Raw genomic sequence first — 24,641 nt, 5'->3', positions numbered from 1 at the left:
CCAATCTCTACTGAACAAAAGGTAAAAGGAGCTGTTCACTTGAAAACTACCACTTCATGACATCACAAGGTAGAAAAGAGCACTTTGAGCTTTGGAGATGAAGACAGACTAATAATAAAGGGTTACTCAAAAATTTATGAATGAAACAAAACACATGTCCAGGCTTGTTTTTGAAGATGGAAACAACATAATGAAACAGCTTAAAGCTCACAAAAGTCAGTTTTAAATAAAGAGTCATTACGGTGCTTTTTCATTACCAAAGTTAGACTCTCATTGTGTTTGATTGACAGGTCAGACTGCAGTATTTCCCAGTACTGGTGACGTTGCCCACAAGGAGGAAGTACTCAGACTGCAACAACCCCTGAGCTCAACTGCCTGCTTTCACTTTGTACTATCACTACTGCTAGTACTACTGCTACTACTACTGCTCCTCCTACTACTACAACTCCTGCAATTACTCTGAAGTGTAGTACTGAAACCATGTGGAGAGGTCTGCTCCTGCTCCAGACCTGCTGCTGGATCCTGGGACATACTGCACAACCAGGTACTACTACTACTACTAAGCCTACTACTACTACTACTACTATGGGGTGCCTCAGGTGTATGTTGAACATTTGTTTAATTTAGAGAGAAATCTAGTGATGTTTTTGTCCAACTTTGCGTTAATCATTATCTAGAAGAGTCTTATCTGATTCAGTTTGGGTTTAGATCTGCTGCTACGTTTGAGAACCACTCAACTACAGGATTCTGTTTTGAATTTAACTTCCTCTGGGTTTTACATACCATGTTAAAGACACAGAATGGAACTTTTGGTTTATTGCACTGAATTATAATTTTTTTTAATAAACTTGCTTCCTTACTGTGAGTGAGCTTGCATTTCCACAAACCTAACTCTTCTTTGCTCTGGAGGAGGGAGACTTTCTTCTGGTTTCCATGGGGATTGTTCCACAGTATGGTATAAAACATATCTATCTCTATGGAGAATGTTTAGGAGTATGGTTTTAACTTTCTATTTTCATGAAATCATTCAAATGATGTACCACCTTCAGAAAGTTCCATACTGTACCTTTAAGTCTGAAATAGGAAACAGTGGCTGGTAGAGGCTCGTAGAGGCTAGTCACGCGCTCCTGTTACTCTGATAAAAGCAGTAAACCGTTGTGATCAGTAATGCAGTACAGCAGGTTCAGAGCTGTGCACTTGTGTACTAGAGTGTACACATACACACCCACACAGAGTGAGGCACTGGGGAAAAGGTTTGTGAGGACACATTAGGAATTGTATAAAGTGAGCTATGGACATTTTCTGGTGGAAGTTCCACCACCTGCTTGTCTCCATGAGATGTTATTGCTAGACTTCAGGTGACATCACAACATTGTACAGGCACATTATATTTAATACAGATTGGACAGTGAAATGAATCTTGTTCAAATGCAGATTTGTGTTGTCATACAGTGAGTTCATGGCTCTTGTCACTAATAGACATGATCAGGTTCAACATTTCTGCTTTTACCTTTTGGAGAGTTCATAATAAAGTACAATGTGATCAACAGGGAAATCTGGCTCTGACCCCATTTGGGAGTATGACATCACCAGTCTGAGTAGGCTGCTTTTCGTGGAACGTTCCACTGTCTGGAATTAAAACTTCTCCATGGAGACAGGCAGGTGACAGGTCAGATCTAGAGGTTAGCCGCCACAATGAGAATCCATGTGCAACTTTTTTTTGACCCATTTAATCCCACTGGTCACAATAGTGGCCAGTTTCATTTCTAAGGCTATAAAAATATTACTAAATGATCTATCAATGCATTTCCAGCAGATACTGGAATAGTAAAGGGTCTCAATGAAATATGTGCAGTGTTGCATGTTTACTGTAAATTGTCACATGACCAGAGCTGTTTACTTCCTGTTTGCGAAGTGAAGAGGATGACAGCAAGAAAGCTCCCAAAGAAAAGTTTAGTAAAGTATGTTAACATAAAGATAGGACATAGATTTTTGGTAGACATGGGTCTTTTTAAATAATTTTTTTTCCATGCATTTGAGTAAATCTTAGCAGCTCTTGAAGTCAAAATAAGTCTTACTGTCCCATAATAAGGAAGTATGTGTTTGCATGTTAGTTGTTGTTCGTTCTAGCCGCTGAAAGTTGTGAAAAGCACTTGTAGTCTTCACGTTGAATACTTCGGATGCATAAGGTAAATTAAGAATAACTCAGCACTGAAAACAGTTTCGAAGAAACTAATTCTGTTTTTCAGGTTTGGAACGCAGTAAAAATCAGGTACAGAAACTTTAAGAATTATTCATTTCATCCAGACTCATCCAGTTTCATTTGGAGCTCTGATTTTGTCTCCACTCTTCACTCGTGTTTATTTACCACAGGCCAGTTAGCCTCACAGAAAAGTCTTAGGTTTGATTCCCACATAGCCTGTGTACGGCTTGAGTGTCGTCCTCTCTCTGACCAGAACGTTGACCTTTGACCCTGTACCCTCCCCTGACCCCGTCTCCTCCTCGAGCAGGCTCCCTCAGCTTCGCGGTGTTTGCGGACTGGGGCGGTTTCCCCTTGCCCCCGTACCACAGCCTGTTCCAGGCCACTGTGGCTGCAGAGCTGAACAGACTGAGCCAAGAGCCAGGCCTGGACTTCATCCTGAGTCTGGGGGACCACTTCTACTTCGAAGGGGTCAAGAACGTACAGGACCCCCGCTTTAAGGTCAGACTGCACACATGCACACATACACACACATACACGCATACACACGCACACATACACACATACACATGTACATTTACACCTACACACACACGCAAGCACACATACATACACACACACATATACATTTACACATACACACACACACAATGCACACACATATACGAAGGGGTCAAGAACGTACAGGACCCCCACTTTAAGGTCAGACTGCACACGCACACACACGCACACATAAACACATACACGCATACACATGTACATTTACACCTACACACACACAAAAGCACACATACACATATACACACATACAGACACATTTACACATACACACACACACACACACACACGTACATTTACACATACACATGCACACACACACATACATTTATACATACACACACACACAAGCACACATACACATATACACACATACAGACACATTTACACATACACACACACACACACATACACATGCACACACATATACACACACACACATACATTTATACATACACACACACACAAGCACACGCACATATACAAAGGTATATGTTATACAGTTGTAGGGAGTATTATCTGTTACATAAGGGTGAGTTGTACAGTTGTAGGGAGTATTACAACAAATTTTACAACAAAAATGGACTTGTTCCTATTTGCAAACAAGATAATGTTAAAACATTGTGTTGAAATAGCATTTTTTTCATAATATTATAATATTTTGTAAAAGAAAGAGTTTGTCAATTAAAAAAGATTTCTGTAATAGATTTGTGTTTCTCTGCACAAATATTTTAACTTATTGCTGTTTTGGGGTTTATATGACATGAGTTTTCTGATGTGGCCCCTTTAAGATTAAAGTAGGCTGGATACGGCCCCTGGACCAAAATGAGTTTGACTCCCTGCTCTATAGTCTGGTGCAGTGGGTGAGTTGTTGTACAGTTGTAGGGATTATTATCTGTCTCTCTATAGTATGGTGCAGTGGGTGAGTTGTTGTACAGTTGTAGGGATTATTATCTGTCTCTCTATAGTATGGTGCAGTGCATGAGCAGGAGTGTCCATGATGGAGAGCAGTTTGTCCAGTGTCCTCCTGTCCCTCAATGTGTGTGTTTTTTTTGTTTTTTTTATCAGATCGTTTTTTAAACTCCACACACCTTAAGTAAAAAGAGTTGTTCACTTGAAAACTACCACTACATGACATCATAAGGTGGAGCAGAGCTTTTAGAGTTTTGGAGGTGTAGACAGACTAATAATAAAGAGTTACTCCAACGTGTGTAAATGAAACAAACACAAGTGCAGGTGTGTTTTTGAGGAGGTAAACAGCATCATGTCTTAAAGCTCAGAGTATTTTGTGTATCGTGTGCTCCACAGCAAACCTTTGAGAGTGTGTACCACCAGCGCCCCCTGCTGGACGTGCCCTGGTACCTGGTGTCCGGGAACCACGACCACAGAGGCAACGTGTCTGCACAGATCCAGTACTCCAACCTCTCACACAGATGGTACTACTACAAATACTACAAATACTACATACTCATAAATACTCCAACCTCTCACACAGATGGTTCTACTACAAATACTACAAATACTACATACTCACAAATACTCCAACCTCTCACACAGACGGTACTACTACAAATACTACAAATACTACATACTCACAAATACTCCAACCTCTCACACAGATGGTTCTACTACAAATACTACAAATACTACATACTCACAAATACTCCAACCTCTCACACAGATGGTACTACTACAAATACTACAAATACTACATACTCACAAATACTCCAACCTCTCACACAGACGGTACTACTACAAATACTACAAATACTACATACTCACAAATACTCCAACCTCTCACACAGATGGTACTACTACAAATACTACAAATACTACAAATACTACATACTCACAAATACTCCAACCTCTCACACAGATGGTACTACTACAAATACTACAACTACTACATACTCATAAATACTCCAACCTCTCACACAGATGGTTCTACTACAAATACTACATACTCACAAATACCCCAACCTCTCACACAGATGGTACTACTACAAATACTACATACTCACAAATACTCCAACCTCTCACACAGACGGTACTACTACAAATACTACAAATACTACAAATACTACATACTCACAAATACTCCAACCTCTCACACAGACGGTACTACTACAAATACTACAAATACTACAAATACTCCATACTCACAAATACTCCAACCTCTCACATAGACGGTACTACTACAAATACTACAAATACTACATACTCACAAATACTCCAACCTCTCACACAGACGGTACTACTACAAATACTACAAATACTACATACTCACAAATACTCCAACCTCTCACACAGACGGTACTACTACAAATACTACAAATACTACATACTCACAAATACTCCAACCTCTCACACAGATGGTACTACTACAAATACTACAAATACTACATACTCACAAATACTCCAACCTCTCACACAGATGGTACTACTACAAATACTACAAATACTACATACTCACAAATACTCCAACCTCTCACACAGATGGTACTACTACAAATACTACAAATACTACATACTCACAAATACTCCAACCTCTCATACAGATGGTACTGTGCTACTACAAATACTACAAATACTCCAACCTCTCACACAGATGGTACTACTACAAATACTACAAATACTACATACTCACAAATACTCCAACCTCTCATACAGATGGTACTGTACTACTACAGATACTACAAATACTACAAATACTTCAACCTCTCACACAGATGGTACTACTACAAATACTACAAATACTACATACTCCAAATACTACATACTCACAAATACTCCAACCTCTCACACACATGGTACTGTACTACTACAAATACTACAAATACTCCAACCTCTCACACAGATGGTACTACTACAAATATTACAAATACTACAAATACCACAAATACTACATACTCACAAATACTCCAACCTCTCACACAGATGGTACTACTACAAATACTACAAATACTACAAATACTATATACTCACAAATACTCCAACCTCTCACACAGATGGTACTGTGCTACTACAAATACTACAAATACTACATACTCACAAATACTCCAACCTCTCATACAGATGGTACTGTACTACTACAAATACTACAAATACTACAAATACTTCAACCTCTCACACAGATGGTACTACTACAAATACTACATACTCACAAATACTCCAACCTCTCACACACATGGTACTGTACTACTACAAATACTACAAATACTCCAACCTCTCACACAGATGGTACTACTACAAATACTACAAATACTACATACTCACAAATACTCCAACCTCTCATACAGATGGTACTGTGCTACTACAAATACTACAAATACTACATACTCACAAATACTCCAACCTCTCACACAGATGGTACTGTGCTACTACAAATACTACAAATACTACATACTCACAAATACTCCAACCTCTCATACAGATGGTACTGTACTACTACAAATACTACAAATACTACAGATACTTCAACCTCTCACACAGATGGTACTACTACAAATACTACAAATACTACATACTACAAATACTACATACTCACAAATACTCCAACCTCTCACACACATGGTACTGTACTACTACAAATACTACAAATACTCCAACCTCTCACACAGATGGTACTACTACAAATACTACAAATACTACAAATACTACATACTCACAAATACTCCAACCTCTCATACAGATGGTACTGTGCTACTACAAATACTACAAATACTACATACTCACAAATACTCCAACCTCTCACACAAATGGTACTGTGCTACTACAAATACTACAAATACTACATACTCACAAATACTCCAACCTCTCACACAGATGGTACTGTGCTACTACAAATACTACATACTCACAAATACTCCAACCTCTCATACAGATGGTACTGTACTACTACAAATACTACAAATACTTCAACCTCTCACACAGATGGTACTACTACAAATACTACAAATACTACATACTACAAATACTACATAGTCACAAATACTCCAACCTCTCACACAGATGGTATTACTACAAATACTACAAATACTACAAATACTACAAATACTACATACTCACAAATACTCCAACCTCTCATACAGATGGTACTGTGCTACTACAAATACTACAAATACTACATACTCACAAATACTCCAACCTCTTACACAGATGGTACTGTGCTACTACAAATACTACAAATACTACATACTCACAAATACTCCAACCTCTCATACAGATGGTACTGTACTACTACAAATACTACAAATACTACAAATACTTCGACCTCTCACACAGATGGTACTACTACAAATACTACAAATACTACAAATACTACAAATACTACATACTACAAATACTACATACTCACAAATACTCCAACCTCTCACACACATGGTACTACTACAAATACTACAAATACTACAAATACTACATACTCACAAATACTCCAACCTCTCATACAGATGGTACTGTGCTACTACAAATACTACAAATACTACATACTCACAAATACTCCAACCTCTCACACAGGTGGTACTGTGCTACTACAAATACTACAAATACTACATACTCACAAATACTCCAACCTCTCATACAGATGGTACTGTACTACTACAAATACTACAAATACTCCAACCTCTCACACAGATGGTACTACAAATACTACATACTCACAAATACTCCAACCTCTCACACAGATGGTACTGTACTACTACAAATACTACATACTACAAATACTACAAATACTCCAACCTCTCACACAGATGGTACTGTACTACTACAAATACTGCAAATATTACATACTACAGATACTCCAACCTCTCACACAGATGGTACTGTACTACTCCAAATACTCCAAATACTCCCAACACTCCCAACATCTTGCACAGAGGTACTGTACAACCAGAAAAACACAAATAGTGCAAATACTACAACCTCTCACAGATGTCACAGATGATACTGTACCACTACAAATACTACAAATACTACAACCTCACAACACTACTCACAAAGTATAGACCTGAAGGACACTATATTGCTACAGAAATACTGCGAAAAATGTCTCACAGTTCAATTGAAGCAGGATAACTGCTTTATTTATGAACTCCGTGACCCTCTGAAGTTGTATTTAGAGTGATTCGTACATGTTTGAGTCATCTTTATTTTCAAGATGACATTTTGCAGATCAACCCTCGTTTTCAGCTCCACCAGCGCACGTCCACTGTGACATACACACTTCTTTCGCCAATTTAATTTTCTTAATCTGTGATACACATAGGATTCGGCAGCATTGTGTGGCTACACAATACTTTTGGTCTAAATATTAAAAAATGCTCTGCTCTAATGTGATGTGCACCTCTCCATAGGAGGTTCCACAGCCTGCGGTGTTTTGTTGTCGTGACGTTTACAACGACACAGCTCCCATTGAACAACACAGGTTTCTAACACGGAAATCAGCAGACTTCAATATTATTAAAAGGTGCAAATTATAACATGATGATCCATGGGGTTCAGAGATTATAACTACAGAGTGGATACAATCACTATCACAATCACTCCTTGCTCTCGTTCACACATCACTCCTCTGTGCTAAAGGACTGGGTCCAAACAGTTTCTTGCAGTCCTCTGTGCTCTGGTTCTGTGTGAGGAAAGCGAGAATGCGCTGTGGACTGCAGGTCCGGGCGGGCTGCTTCTGTCTTCTGTGCCGTGGACCGCGGCTGGTTCCGAGGTCGTGCAAATCATCCGGGCAGAAGCGTTTGGTTCTTTGGTTGGAAAAAAAGGAAAACATATCACAGGAGCCTGAAAAACATGGCGAATATCTGCAGAATCAGTGAGCGAAGCCCCAAGAGAGTCTGGCTGTTAGAGACATGCACACACAACTCCACATGGAGAATACTAGCAGTGCTGCGTACTCATCTTCAACCTCTTTTTTTTTTTTTTGCCCCATCAGCAACCAAAAGAACATTTACATTTTGTGGTCTGTATGACAGAAAAACCTGTAGCGATGCAAGTATGTTCCTCAAATAAATCCATGACTCGAAAATGCTGTTGTGTTCATCATGTGGCCTGTGTGTGCCACACACAATCATGTTGTTTGTCTTGAAACTGATGAAGAATAAGAAGTGTGAAAATGATCATCATAATACTAATGTAATATAATAATAAACAATAATAGAATCAGAATAATGATGATAATAATGATAATAGTGACAAGTGCTTGTATAGAGCTGTTTTTAGACATTTTGTTGTGCTCTGTGGTTGCCTCCCGTCCCTCCCAGCGAGTTCCGGTAGTGTCCTCACTTTTGGGCCAAAGTGTCCTAATTTTCAGAGTCATACCAGTAGTCACCCTAACCAGGACTAAACCAGGTCTAAACCAGGTCTAAACCAGGACTAAACCAGGACTAAACCAGGTCTAAACCAGATCTAAACCAGGACTGAACCAGGTCTAAACCAGGACTAAACCTGGACCTTCTACACTTTTTTTAATTGATATCAGATTCATGTTACTGTTCTTTTCTCGCCCACATGCTTCAAATTTCATTTTCACGTGAATGAAAAATGAAAATCACCAAGTCCAGTTTCAGATTTTATTTATGGCAGAGGGTCTCTCGCTCTCCGTCAAACTGCAAACACCAAGCCGGATTTTGTCGTTTCTTGTTCTGGACGTGTGAAGAGTGGAGAGGAGGAGGAGGAGAAGGGGAGAGAAGGAGGAAGAAACAGAAGGAGAGAGAAAAGAGCAAGAAAGAAAGAAGTAGAGAGAGGAAGAGAGAGAGAAGCAGAAAGATGAGAGAGAGAGAGCCGTTCTTGGTGTGAGCCGTCCCCCAGCAGCACGGCTCCTGGGATCATTCAGGCTCCAAAACCCCTCCACCACGGTAAGGTGACGACTCAAGGAGGGGAGGAAAAAGGAGATGACAGGACCGGACAGGACGGGAGGAAAGAGAAAGAGAGAAAAGAAGAGAGAGAGACAGAGAGGGAGGGAAAGGGAGAGACAGAGAGGGAGGGAGGGAGAGAGAGGGTTAGAGAGAAAAAGAGAGGGAGAGACAGAGAGAGAGGGAGAGAGAGGAAGGGACGGAGGGAGAAAGAGAGTCAGGGAAAGAGAGAGAGGGTTAGAAAGAAGAGAGAGAGGGAGGGAGAGAGAGAGAGAGAGGGGGAGAGAGAGAAAGAGAGAGAGGGTTAGAGAGAATAAGAGAGAGGAAGAGAGAGAGGGAGGGAGAGAAAGGGAGAGCAAGAGGGAAAGACAGAGAGCGAGAGGGGGAGAGAGAGAAAGAGAGAGAGGGTTAGAGAGGAGAAGAAGAGAGGGAGAGAGAGACAGAGAGGAAGAGAGAGAGAGGGAGAGTGAGAGGGTTAGAGAGAAGAAGAGAGGGAGAGACAGAGGGAGACAGAGAGAAAGAGTGAGAGAGAGGGTGGGAGATAGAGAGAGAGAGGGAGGGAGAGAGAAAGAAAGAGAGAGAGAGATAAGGGAAAGGGAGCCAAAGAGAGAGTGAGGGGGGAGAGAGAAGAGGGAGGGAGAAACAGAAGCAGGAGAGAGAGAAAAGGAGAAGTGAGAGATAGAGAGAAAGTAGAGGGAGAAGGAAGGACTAGTGCTTCAGAAAAGACAAAACCCAAGACAAGAAAGATCTGCAAGCTGAAGCAACAGAAACAAGAAGAGCAGAAGGCAGGGGCGTGGCAGGAGCAGCAGGCGGAGGTGTGGCAGGAGCAGCAGGGCTGTACCTCAGACGCACACGAGTAACAGCACGGGAGTACCTAATAGGAGGAGCAGAGCGGCGTTAAGCAGGAGCAGGGAGAGACAGACCAGAAGAGGTAGGGCTGAGCAAAGGAGGAGCAGCAAGGAGGGAAACAGTAGGAGGAGGTGTAGAGGGCTTGGGGCTCCCGGCGAGAGGATCCAGGAAAGGCTTAAGAGGAGGAGGAGGAGAGAAGAGAGAGTTTAGACGAGGAGGAGGGACACATTGAGGAGCAGGAGAAGAGACGGGAGCGCGCAGGGACAGGCCAGAAGGAGCAGACAGGGGCGTAGCAGGAGCAGACACGACATCGTCAGGGGAGGACATGACGATATAATTAGGGTACCACGCTGAAGCTGAAGGCAGGGAGATGTCGTCATCCACCCAGGACATGACCACATCGTTGGGGTACAACGCCGACGCTGCTGCGTGTGGGAACACCAGATCTGCTGCGGGTGGGAACACCAGATCTGCTGCGGGTGGGAACACCAGATCTGCTGCGGGTGGGAACACCGGAGCTGCAGGCGGGGACACCGGAGCTGTGGGCGGGAACGTTGGAGCTGCGGGTGGAAACATAAAAGCTGCAGGGGGAAACATGTTGAGCCATTGTCTATATTTTGTCTGTGTTTGTGTGTATAAGGTGTGTGTTTGTTTCTGTGCTTTTGTGAGTGTGTTTGTGTGTGAATCTTTGTGTGTTTGTGTGAGTGTGCTGGTGTTAGTGTGTGTTTGTGTGAGTTTGTGGGTGTGTGTGTTAGTGTCTGTTTGTGATTTAGAGTGAGATGTGATGTCCTGTGCTGTAGATGTGCAGGTCTGTAGATGTGGAGGTTTGGAGGTCTGGGGGCCTGAAGGCCCGGGGGCCAGGAGCACTATTGGGTCTTGGCTCACGCAGACCTGTGTGAAGAAATATTTGTGTCAGACACCAGAACTAACAAGATGCACCACTTAAAGATAGAAAGAGGATTCATCAGTGGTTCTGCACTGTCTCCTTGAATCAAAAAAGTGACTATTAACGTGGGTTCCACAGAAGAGGACCTCTGGTTTGGTGCTTCATGTTCTCACGTTCAACTGTATTCTCTTATGAAGATATGACTGTTGTTAGTGACTGATTTAGAGCCTTATTAAATTTTTTTCAATTTGCCTCTAATAGAAAAATGCATATCTATGAATGAAAAAAGCAGAGAGCAGGTACTTTGAGCGAGTCTAAGGGTTTACTTAGAGCATTCTCTTTTGTTTACCTCTGTTCATTAAAGTTACTACTTTAATCTTGAATCTTTCTATCTTCTTTCTCCGTGATGGGGGTTTGTGAAATAACACCAAACGCAACGTTTTTTTTATTTTTGCCAAACAGTTTAAATCTGATTTTGTCTATGTTCAGGAATCTCACTGTATTATAAATGACGCTACTTTAAGGAATTTTCAGTGGGGTAAAAAAAAAACTGTTGGACAAGTGACTTCAAAACTGTAATGTGGATGTATGACTTGTTGTAATTCGTTACATTACAATATTACTGCATTTAAAATGTAAAACATGACATGACTACTGCAGTACTTTTCACTTCCTCTCACCTGTAATAACTGTGCCAAGATGCCCAACTTTTGTACCATATATGGACTGAACCAGGACTGAACCAGGACTAAACCAGAAGTGAACCAGGTGTAAACCAGGACTGAACCAGAACTAAACCAGGACTAAACCAGGACTAAACCAGGACTCAACCAGGACTCAACCAGGACTCAACCAGGACTCAACCAGGATTGAACCAGCACTGAACCAGCACTGAACCAGGACTAAACCAGGACTAAACCAGGACTCAACCAGGACTCAACCAGGATTGAACCAGCACTGAACCAGCACTGAACCAGGACTAAACCAGGACTAAACCGGGACCAAAGAAGAGCTGAACCAGAACTAAACCAGGACTGAACCAGAACTAAACCAGGACTAAACCAGCACTGAACCAGGTCTAAAACAGGTCTAAAACAGGACTAAACCAGGTCTAAACGAGGACTAAACCGGGACTAAACCTACTCGGGTGCCCCTCCGGCGTTTCATTGCAGCTGATATCGCGGTGATTTTGGTGAATTTGTATGAAGAAAAACGAAAAAGCCGCCATTTCAATCCCAGTTTACAAAGCTTTGTAAGGCGCGTTACTGACGTTTGTACCGAGTCAAATATATCACAAACCTGTGCTTTTTCCTCCCGCGAGTCCTGGAGTCCGAGTCAGGGGACGGTTTGAAGCTGTCTGTGTAGAAATATCCCACAGATGAGGCTGGTGTCCGTAGAAATGTTCAGAGCAAGTTCAAGAGCGCACTTTCTGGTCTCGAGCAAAGTTTGCAAAGATTGCAATGTTTGAAAGATGCACGTAGCAATAAAAATAACATCGCGCGCACGTGCGCACTGACATAAGCACGCTGGCGTCTTGGCACGTTCTATACAGTCAGTAAGAGTGACGCAGACAGTCTGTCAGAGTGACGCAGACAGTGTATGGATCTAATATCCACACAGACTTTAAATATGATCTAAAACTCCTGTTACCGACGGACACAACAGTATGTCCCGTTTACATGACAGCTTTAATTCACATTCAAAAGAATTCATTGGATAATAAATAATAATATTAATACAATAATACACATTACATGGTCATTACAGTTACATTAGGGTGATCATTCGTCCGTAATTCGGTCGGACAGTCCTGTTTTAGAGCCTTCTGTCCGGACCTCTGTTATGCGTCCTCAATTTTGACATTTTATCCTCATTTCAGACCCTCGGCCGCCACCGTTGCGTGGATCACCACAAATCCCCGCCTGTACTGCACATGTGATGCTGTGATAGCAGTGTTTGAAACTGTGTTGAACAAAAGCAAATGCCTAAAAAGAAGACGTTCTTCAGACATGCTTGGTTCTCAGAGCATCGTTTTGCCAACCAGAACACCAAAGGAGAACACTATGCCTTGTGTCCAATGAGTTTCATTTTACATAAATACACAAATAAACAACAACAATAAACAAATGCGGTGGACAATCATGTTTGGTTCTGGTTCGAAGCAAGTGTATAAATATTATGAGTCAGTTTGAGCCAGGTAGCCCCAAAAGCAGCCAACCACGCTGTTACCATGGGGAGACTGTTAGTCAATTAATATAACTTTTGGTCGACTAATACTCCATCGATACACCTCATATGTGTAACTTGTGTTACAGGAATTACCCCAGCCTGTACTACTCTCTGGACTTCTCCGTCCCCGGCTCTAACACGTCTCTCACTGTCCTGATGATCGACACAGTGACGCTCTGTGGAAACACGTGGGACCAGGAGCAGCCCCAGGGCCCCGAAGACCCCCAAGCGGCAGAGAAGCAGTGGGACTGGATCCAGAGCAGCCTGCAGAGTACACGGTCTGTACTACACAGTCACTACTACACAGTTACTATTACACAGGTTTGGGCAGGTACGCAGGGCCAAGTGGATGACAGACCCTCTACACAGTCTGCACACAAGCTTTCTCACTCTGAACAGTCTAAATGAAATGATTTGATTAAGTGGGATGGATGTACGTCCTGAGAGACAGAGAGAGGGAGAGAGGATGAGAGGGTGAGGGAGAGAGGAGAGTGACAGACATAGACTGGTTATTGGATGTATGCATTTGTTTTATAGAGTTCTTATGGTGGCACCCTCAGGACTGGTGTTTGGGTGACTCTAGGAGAAGAGGGTGCTACGTGCTTCATAAGTTTCACTGTACACACACATTTAAAATAAGCCTGCAGGGGGCGCTGTCTTGTGCCTTCTGGGATAGGTATTAGAAAAAGAGTCCTAGTGCTGTTCTAGGTCCACCGCGTCCCCCGCGTCAGAAACAACAGGAGGTAACAGTTTTAGAGCTCTGGGTTAATAAACCTAAACCTAAACCTCAATAAAGAAATGAAGATTTGGTCAATAAAAAGTGAGATGCTCCTCCAGACACAACTCTGGACATTCAATGACATTCAGGTCACTACTACACAGTCACTACTACACAGTCACTACTACACAGTCAGTACTACACAGTCAGTACTACACCGTCACTACTACACAGTCAGTACTACACAGTCAGTACTACAGTCACTACTACACAGTCACTACTACACAGTCACTACTACACAGTCAGTACTACACAGTCACTACTACACAGTCAGTACTACACAGTCAGTACTACACAGTCACTACTACACAGTCACTACTACACAGTCACTACTACACAGTCAGTACTACACAGTCAGTACTACACCGTCACTACTACACAGTCAGTACTACACAGTCACTACTACACAGTCAGTACTACACCGTCACTACTACACAGTCAGTACTACACAGTCAGTACTACACAGTCACTACTACACAGTCACTACTACACAGTCAGTACTACACAGTCACTACTACACAGTCACTACTACACAGTCAGTACTACACAGTCACGACTACACAGTCACTACACAGTCATACTACAGTCACTACACAGTCACTACACAGTCACTACTACACAGTCACTACTACACAGTCTACTACAGTCAGTACACACTACTACAGTCAGTACTACACAGTCTACTACACAGTACACAGTTACTACACAGTCAGTACTACACAGTCAGTACTACACAGTCACTACTACACAGTCAGTACTACACAGTCACACTACTACACAGTCACGACTACACAGTCACTACTACACAGTCACACTACACAGTCACTACTACACAGTCACTACACAGTCACTACTACACAGTCACTACTACACAGTCAGTACACTACACAGTCACTACTACACAGTACTACACAGTACTACTACACAGTCAGTACTACACACAGTCAGTACTACTACACAGTCAGTACTACACAGTCAGTACTACACAGTACTACACAGTCAGACTACACAGTACACAGTCACTACTACACAGTCAGTACTACACAGTCACTAATACACAGTCACTACTACACAGTCACTACTACACAGTCAGTACTACACAGTCACTACTACACAGTCAGTACTACACAGTCAGTACTACACAGTCAGTACTACACAGTTACTACTACACAGTCAGTACTACACAGTCAGTACTACACAGTCACTACTACACAGTCACTACTACACAGTCAGTACTACACAGTCACTACTACACAGTCACTACTACACAGTCACTACTACACAGTCACTACTACACAGTCACTACTACACAGTCAGTACTACACAGTCAGTACTACACAGTCACTACTACACAGTCACTACTACACAGTCAGTACTACACAGTCAGTACTACCCAGTCACTACTACACAGTCACTACTACACAGTCAGTACTACACAGTCACTACTACACAGTTGGTACTACACAGTCAGTACTACACAGTCACTACTACACAGTCACTACTACACAGTCAGTACTACACAGTCACTACTACACAGTCACTACTACACAGTCACTACTACACAGTACTACACAGTCAGTACTACACAGTCACTCACTACTACACAGTCAGTACTACACAGTCAGTACTACACAGTCACTACTACACAGTCACTACTACACAGTCAGTACTACACAGTCACTACTGCACAGTCACTACTACACAGTCAGTACTACACAGTCAGTACTACACAGTCACTACTACACAGTCAGTACTACACCGTCACTACTACACAGTCAGTACTACACAGTCACTACTACACAGTCAGTACTACACAGTCACTACAGTCACTACTACACAGTCAGTACTACACAGTCACTACTACACCATCACTACTACACAGTCAGTACTACACAGTCAGTACTACACAGTCAGTACTACACAGTCAGTACTACACCGTCACTACTACACACAGTACTACACAGTACTACACAGTCACTACTACACAGTCAGTACTACACAGTCACTACTACACAGTCAGTACTACACAGTACTACACAGTCACAGTACTACACAGTCAGTACTACACAGTCAGTACTACACAGTCAGTACTACACAGTCAGTACTACACAGTCAGTACTACACAGTACAGTACTACAGTCACTACTACACAGTACTACACAGTCAGTACTACACAGTCACTACTACACAGTCACTACTACACAGTCAGTACTACACAGTCACTACTACACAGTCAGTACTACACAGTACTACTACAGTCAGTACTACACAGTACTACACAGTACACAGTCAGTACTACACAGTCAGTACTTCACAGTCAGTTACTACACAGTCACTACTACACAGTCAGTACTACACAGTCAGTACTACACAGTACTACACAGTCACTACTACACAGTCAGTACTACACAGTCAGTACTACTACACAGTCAGTTACTACACACTACTACACAGTCAGTACTACAGTCAGTACACAGTCAGTACTACACAGTCACTACTACACAGTTACTACACAGTCAGTACTACTACACCAGTCACTACTACACAGTCAGTACTACACAGTACACTCACTACTACACAGTCACAGTACTACACAGTCAGTACTACACAGTCAGTACACAGTACACAGTCACACTACTACACAGTCAGTACTACACAGTCACTACTACACAGTCAGTACTACACAGTCACTACTACACAGTCAGTACTACACAGTCAGTACTACACTACTACACAGTCAGTACTACACACAGTACTCACTACTACACAGTCACAGTACTACACAGTCAGTACTACACAGTCACTACTACACAGTCAGTACTACACAGTCACTACTACACAGTCACTACTACACAGTCAGTACTACACAGTCAGTACTACACAGTCACTACTACACAGTCAGTACTACACCGTCACTACTACACAGTCAGTACTACACAGTCAGTACTACACAGTCAGTACTACACAGTCACTACTACACAGTCAGTACTACATAGTCAGTACTACACAGTCACTACTTCACAGTCACTGCTACACAGCTAGTACTACACAGCCAGTACTACACAGTCACTACTACACAATCACTACTACACAGCTAATACTACACAGTCAGTACTACACAGTCACTACTACATAATCACTACGACACAATCACTACTACACAGCTAGTACTACACAGCCAGTACTACACAGCCAGTACTACACAGTCACTACTACACAGTCAGTACTACACAGTCAGTACTAGAGTGCAGAGTTATCATTAGGATCTGTTTTTTAAAGACACTGAGCTTGTTTTTCCTGTCTTAAAAACAGAACTAGTTTGCAGTGGTCTGAAGTTCTTCCTCAGTTACCTTATCCTGAGCATCCTGATTAATTCACCATGATGAGTTTATAAATTGAGGTTTGCAGTAAAACTAACAACTAGCATGCTTATCTACACTTCCTGATAACCGAACAAAAAGTGGATGCTGACCACGTAACACATCAGATCTACACATATAAAATGAGGTATTCTATAACTTTGGAATACTTCACTCTATTGGGCAGAGCTCCGTGTTCTCTTGTCCCACGAGAAGTTTGCCTCATAGGATTTCACTCAGGGCTTGGCGCTCCTCTTCTCTGTTACTTCATAGCGGCAACCATTTTTCTCAGCAAATGCAATGGCGTCTTCCTTGAAAGAGAAATGTAGCACCATGTTAGAGTCCTGCGCTCTCTCATGACAAAGTCCATTTTCCACTTCTTGGTGTTGTTGATTCCTCACTGCATTGCTGTCTTTGCTGGAACAAAGCTCTGCGTGTTTTGATGTGCTCTTCTGGCCAAGCCTCTCAACATTATTATGTCCATTTTCTCATTAACAGTAATAAGTTTTGTGTCTTGTCCTTGTTTTTCCACCAGCCTTGATGTTGATGTGCTTGTGGACCTGAGAGGATTCAAAGACCATTTTGAAGACACTTTTAGGACAGATAAACGTCCCAAGCCTAAAAGTGACACTGAGGATGCCATATTTGTTTTCGATCATACTTAGTTGTTTATATTTCATACTAATCTATAAAATACACTAACGCCATTTATGTAATGTTTAGAAAGATAACTAAAGAGATACCCACAGATATCATACTGTTTCTTCTCCATTTTGCAGTTTGCATGTTCTCCCTGTCTGGGGATTTCTTTGTACTCTTTCTTCCTTTATTAACCTATAACATTCACAACCCTCCGTTAACCCTGCAGCTAGGTATTTTTCAATAAGACTTTAATTCAGCTCTACAGTATGCTTCTGTTGTCTGTACTATAACATGCAGTGCTTTGGACTCTGAGAACTGTTGTCTGTTTTCGTTCAGGTCAGAGTTTGTGTTGGTGGCTGGGCACTACCCGGTGTGGTCCATCGGGCACCATGGCCCCACCGCCTGCCTCAGGGACAGACTCAGACCTCTGCTCAAGAAGTACAGGGTCAGTGCCTACCTGAGCGGACACGACCACAACCTGCAGGTACTACCACACCCTGCCTTAAACTACAGACGCTCTACTATCAGTTAGATTATATGACTAATGTACTATCTTCTTTCAAAACTCTGCTATTAAAGGCGCTTGAGCTGACTGAAATGTACTATTGTGTATTATTCTTATTTAAAAGTGCAGTATGTCACTTTTCAGATGGAGGATTCGTATTCTGCTTGTCTCCATGAAGATTAGTGCTGAACGATTTGTGAAAAATAATTGTGATTTTTGATTTTTGTCATATTATAGTTTAATAATAAGATTCTATTCAAAGTTCACATTCACAAATTGATAGAAAGACTGAAACTTAAATGACAAACTAATACAAGAACCACATTTCAGAGCATGTTTGTACATATCTAAACTAGAGGGTGAGCAGCTTTTACGCAGAGTGAGACAGGACAGGAGATCGTGTGGTTTGTGGTGAAAATGATCAAACACTGCAGCCTTTGTGATTTGCTAATTATGTTCACTCAAATTACTGTTGTGTCCTTGGGCAATGCACATGCAACCCAGGTTAAAATATACAAATCTACCGTCAATAGCGAATATTCCAACCGCGACCGGTCACTAAACGCATCGCGCTCACGCTTTCAATAAGTCACCTGCTCCCCTCCCTCCATACACACCCGGGAGTGAGGCGAGACTGGACGGCTGCGCAGGAGCCCTTACCGCTACTATCCGATGCCGAAAAGAGCGTATAAAATGATAACACAAGGGAATTGGCCAGGTGATTCCGGTTGAAAAAAACATTCCGATGGCGAGCTGAACCCAGGAACTTTGCCTACAACTCACGATACTTCAAACAGCTTCTACGGTCGGGTAGGGGCTGTTGCAGCCTGTCCGCTCCCGCATTTCACCTATTCAACGCGCGTATGGATAATTACACACATGCACCCCCTAAAAGACTATATGGACACATGAACACGAATTGTGGACATTAAATTTCACATTTTGTTTATGGACAATGATAAGGACACTAACAAAGTGACTTATTCGCTACTGTTGTTTTCGTATTGTTTCAAATGTATTAACCAGACTTGGAAAATCTGCAGATTATTGGGAATATTGTAAATATTGTATATATTTCTCTTCACTTTCAATATATAGCACCAACCATAGCTCTGCAGTTTCTTGTGGTTTTTTTACTGCTTCCCTACCTCCCAGAGAGCCGCAGCCTAGCCTTCTGTTTCTAGCCCTATACCTACACCAACTCCACCCCTTTGTCCCTTGCATACACCTTTTAGATATGCTACACACACATCTTCTGTTAAACACAAACAGTGGATGATGTATAATTAATAATAATAATAATAATAATAATAATAATAGCACTAAAGTGTCATTTACAGCCCAGTGTCTGGATCCTTTGACTGTGTTTTCTCTCCTAAACAGACGGCAAAGGAGAAATTCACTCAGTCAACTGGACAAACGTTTATTTAGGTTGAATACACTTTTCAGCTCATCCAAGTTGCTTCTTCAGTTCTGGTCAGAATGCTGGAGGACACTCTGTCTGCAGGGAGGAGCTAACTACACTGAAATTACTCTAAAACTAACACCCTACTTGTTTATAGTTTCTGTTAGGTAGCTAGGCCTGTTCGTGTGAGTGTGGTTTCATATTAGCATAAACATTCAGGCCCATAATGACCTCTGGCCCTGACCTGACTCCCCATAATGTTCTCTCGAAACTGTAAACAAGTAGGGTGTTAGTTTCAGAGTAGTTTCAGTGTAGTTAGCTCCTCCCTGCAGGCAGATTTAAGGCAGTGTCCTCCAGCATCTGACCAGAACTGAAGAAGCAGCTTGGATGAGCTGCGAAATGTTTCCGACCAAAATAAACGTTTGTCCACTCAACAAATTGAATTTCTCCTTTGCCATGGATTCTAGCTGGACGACTGAGGGATTGTACACACACCTAAACAGACCTCCCTACACATGTTCTGAAGTGAGCAGCTCCTGTTTTCACCTCATCTTAACGGCCTCCCTCCTCAGAGCAACATAAACTACAGATACAAAACTTCCATATACTTTATTTTAAGGATCAAACTTTGAATTTAGGTTTTATGAGCTTTCACATGAGGCGTGGCCTGTATCCCACACAAAGAGAATGAGACAAACTCGGATGTCTCTATCTGCAGGTTAAGGCTCTGGGAGTCTTACTTTTTTCTAACCTAATAAGTGCAGACTACATACAGTTCATTTTAAAGTCCTATATATGCAAAATTGACTCCTCAAAAACAGTTGTTTGAGTAACCCTTTATTATTAGTCTATCTCCAATGCTCAAAATGTTCTGTTGCACCTTGTGATGTCATCAAGTAGTAGTTTTCAAGTTAAAAGCTACCTTTACCTTTAGGTCTGCAGAGATTTAGATCTAAATGATTCTAGTAAAGGTGTATGGAGTTTAAAACACTATATTACTACTAGAGCCCGACCGATATGGATTTTGCTGTGGCCGATATGAAACCGATATAATGGGAGTTGGAGCTGCCGATAGCCGATATAATCACCGATATATTTAGTGATGTAAAAATTCACTGTAAATGTTGAATTGTTTAAAAAACTTAGGTTTGGCTCTGGTGGATTTTAAACTGGGTTTATTTAGGCAACATTTATTGTTATTCTGCCTCTTTACATCATATTTACAGACAGTAGGTTGGCTTAATGGCATTTTTGCATCACATTCTAGACACTAGTGATGGGTATTCCAGTTCTTTTTAGAGAACCGGCTCTTTTGGCTCGGCTCACTAAAAGCTGCTGGTTCTTTTGGCTCCCAAGCGACTCTTCAGATTGTTTTGTTGCAAGCAGGACTAAAGCACGTCTAAAGCAGGACTGAATCAGGACTGAACCAGGTCTAAACCAGGACTGAAAAAGGACTAAACCGGGACTTATTTATTTTATGCTAAACTACAGTCAAATATGCTTTTTTTTTTTTTTTTTAATCCTACGTACACGCAAATTTCTCAAAGTTTCGTTTTTAGCCGCTGCTGCTGTCAAACCACGAATCACGTGGCGTGAAGAGAAAAAAAATGAGAGAAAGAGAAAACACGACTCCCAATAAGGATCAGGCTCCCGTCGTTCCCTTCAACGAGCCGGTTCTAAGAGTCATTTCGTTCGCGACGGACCCATAACTAGTAAAGAAAGTTGCGCTATTAGCCTTTAGACGTAAATACGTGCGCGCCGCGGTAATTAATTATATGCGCAAATGTCATAATTCACACCTCTATTCACAGCTCATTTACATATCAGTGCAGGTCCAGTAGCAAATATACGGCCAATATAATCACTTTAGAACAGACCAATAGAAAACAGTCTGTTTATGTGCGTGAGCTACAGCAGCTAACCCATAACAAATGACAAAAACTAGCTTCAGAGTCGACATATTTCCAACACTCACCGTTCATACAGGCTCCTCCTCACATCACAAACTAATAAATGTCCTTTTAATCCAGACTCAAACCGATTGTCCGTAAAAAGAATATCATCTCAGTGTTTGGATCTGTGTCTGCAGGTGTAAACAAACACACGTGAGTGACACGACTCTGTGGTGTGTTCAGGACACACACACAAATGACTCCGTAGATAAATACTGATGTGGAGCCACATATTAGGACATTTATCTGTCTGTAAATTGGATTAAATGAACAGAATGTAGAGAGTCTAAGCTTTATAACGAAATATAACATGCCCACGTGAAATATCGGCCCCTATCAGCAAGCATATCGGCCGATAGCCGATATGCCTAAAGATAATATCGGCCAACCGATATATCGGTCGGGCTCTAATTACTACATGACATCACAAGGTGGAACAGAGAGGAGAAGTCATCCTAAATGTGCAGGTTTGTGTGTTAAACATGTGTGAATGAAACAAAACCCAAGTCCAGGTCTGTTTGTGATGAGGGAACTACATTATAACACAGATCAGAAACTAACAAAGTATAAACCCATAAAATAATATATTATGAAATACCGGTGCTGTTTAAAAGTGGGTTAAATGAGCCTAATGTACTGCTGTCCTCTCTGTGTATTTTCAGTTCATCCTTGAAGATGACGGGGCGGCATACGTGGTCAGCGGCACCGGTGTGTTATCTGACCAAAACACTGCCCACAGGAGCAGCGTGCCCCAGGCCTGGCAGCTCTTCTCCAGCCCTGTCAATCAAACCAAAGGGGGTGTGGCCTACTTCCAGCTCCACCCAGGTCACATGACGGTCAGCTTCACGCAGACGGACGGGAAGTGCGTGTATCAGACCCAGCTGCCCTCGCACCGCTGGGAATAGAACCAGCAACCCAAGCAAAGAAGCACGCTCAGGGAAATGTGACGTGTAGATTCTGCTATAATCTGTTCCTGTCTTTATTATGTATTACTCTGTTTTCTCATCTCTGTTATAATGCTGTTTCCTCATCACAAACAGTGTCTTGTTTCATTCATAAACCTGCACATTTAGGCTGAATACTTCTCTCAAACAGAAAACAGTCTGTTCCACCTTGTGATGTCATGTGGTAATACAAGAAGTGCTCTACTGTGTTTTTAAACTCCATACACCTTCACTGAAATTATTTGGATAATTACAGCCCTGGAGTTGTCAATCTCTTCTGAACTAAAGGTAAAAGGAGCTGTTCATCTGTAAACTGTAACTGCATGAGGTCACAAGGTGAAAGTCCAGGTCTGTTTCTGAGGCGGTAACATTATAACATGGCTAAAAGCTCACAAGAGTCAATATAGGTTCACAATGTAACCTCTCTGCAAATACATATATTTTCTTTACCTGTAATGTTCCGCAGTAGAGCATTAACACACTGTATCTGATTTTTTACAGCCTTAAAATGTCACAAACAGAACAAGTTAATTTTAAATATTTTTTATCACAATGAGTTTAGAAGCACTTTTCACTCAGAGACCAGATGCCTGTCACAGTAAAGCTAACAGCACCTAGCATGTGTTAATGTGCAGTTCCTGATTCTCACACAATAACAGGGATGTGCTGGGACCAAAAAACAGCTCTATGGAGGGGCTTTTATTACTGTGGTATTACAGCCCGCTGCTGTATGGCTGACGGTTGCTACACCAGGCAGCTGTTCTGGACTTTTCCAGATTGCACAGATTGCCAGTATGCCCTTGAATTCACCAGAAAGATTCCAGAGTGCGCCTTTAAATATGGGCATAAATACTTTTGCACTTTTGCAAAATGTCTACTCTGTCAAGTATCTGTATTCTTTGAATATGAAATATTATAATTTATGTCATTTTGCAGATACTGTCCTGTTTGTAACTCCCACAGCACTGTTCATTCACACCGCAGCAAACTGACTGAGGTTCATTTTCAAAAGCTCAAATGGTTTTAAAAATGTGCATGTTACAATTATGTTGTTTCTTGATATTCATTTCCTTTTAATAATAATACTAATACATCATTGTGCTGTCATAAATATATTTTTAATTAACTTGAAGATAAAAATACATTGTTGTGTATCAATCATCTCATAGTTTTATGTAATGCTTGTACAAATAGTTAAAGGTTTTCTGAATGGCCACCAGGGGGAGGCCTTCCACTAGATATGAATTATGGCTTTAAAGTATTTAAAGTATATTAAGACATTGTTGATTTAATAATACCTGATCTAAGTAGTGTTTTCACAATACTAACATTTCAAATTCGATATTCAATACCAAATCTAATACCAAAATATACAAACAAACAAACAAACAAAAACACTTTAGACTCCTTAGAGCAGGGGAGTCAAACTCAAATTCACAGAGGCCAAAACTAAAAACTGGGACTAAGTCATGGGTGT

At 41.5% G+C, this 24,641-nt stretch overlaps 1 protein-coding gene and 1 pseudogene across 1 annotated transcript; one reads left to right on the top strand and one right to left on the bottom strand.

The window, feature by feature from the left end:
* The first annotated feature begins 339 nt into the window (after window positions 1-339).
* On the top strand, window positions 340-24,318 carry acp5b (acid phosphatase 5b, tartrate resistant). Its single transcript, XM_020940730.2, has 6 exons — window positions 340-544; window positions 2,511-2,701; window positions 4,067-4,194; window positions 13,666-13,857; window positions 18,695-18,842; window positions 22,883-24,318. The coding sequence occupies exons 1-6, from the start codon at window positions 481-483 to the stop codon at window positions 23,123-23,125; spliced, it is 966 nt and encodes a 321-aa protein (XP_020796389.1). The 5' UTR covers window positions 340-480; the 3' UTR covers window positions 23,126-24,318.
* LOC110174629 (NADH dehydrogenase [ubiquinone] iron-sulfur protein 4, mitochondrial-like) lies at window positions 17,893-18,359 on the bottom strand (annotated as a pseudogene).
* Window positions 24,319-24,641: the final 323 nt, after the last annotated feature.

This window comes from Boleophthalmus pectinirostris, unplaced genomic scaffold (assembly GCF_026225935.1).
Source record: "Boleophthalmus pectinirostris isolate CB_2022bp ecotype Guang Dong unplaced genomic scaffold, ASM2622593v1 HiC_scaffold_15, whole genome shotgun sequence".
Lineage (NCBI taxonomy): Eukaryota > Metazoa > Chordata > Actinopteri > Gobiiformes > Gobiidae > Boleophthalmus > Boleophthalmus pectinirostris.
This window is presented reverse-complemented; position numbering and strand designations above follow the sequence as displayed.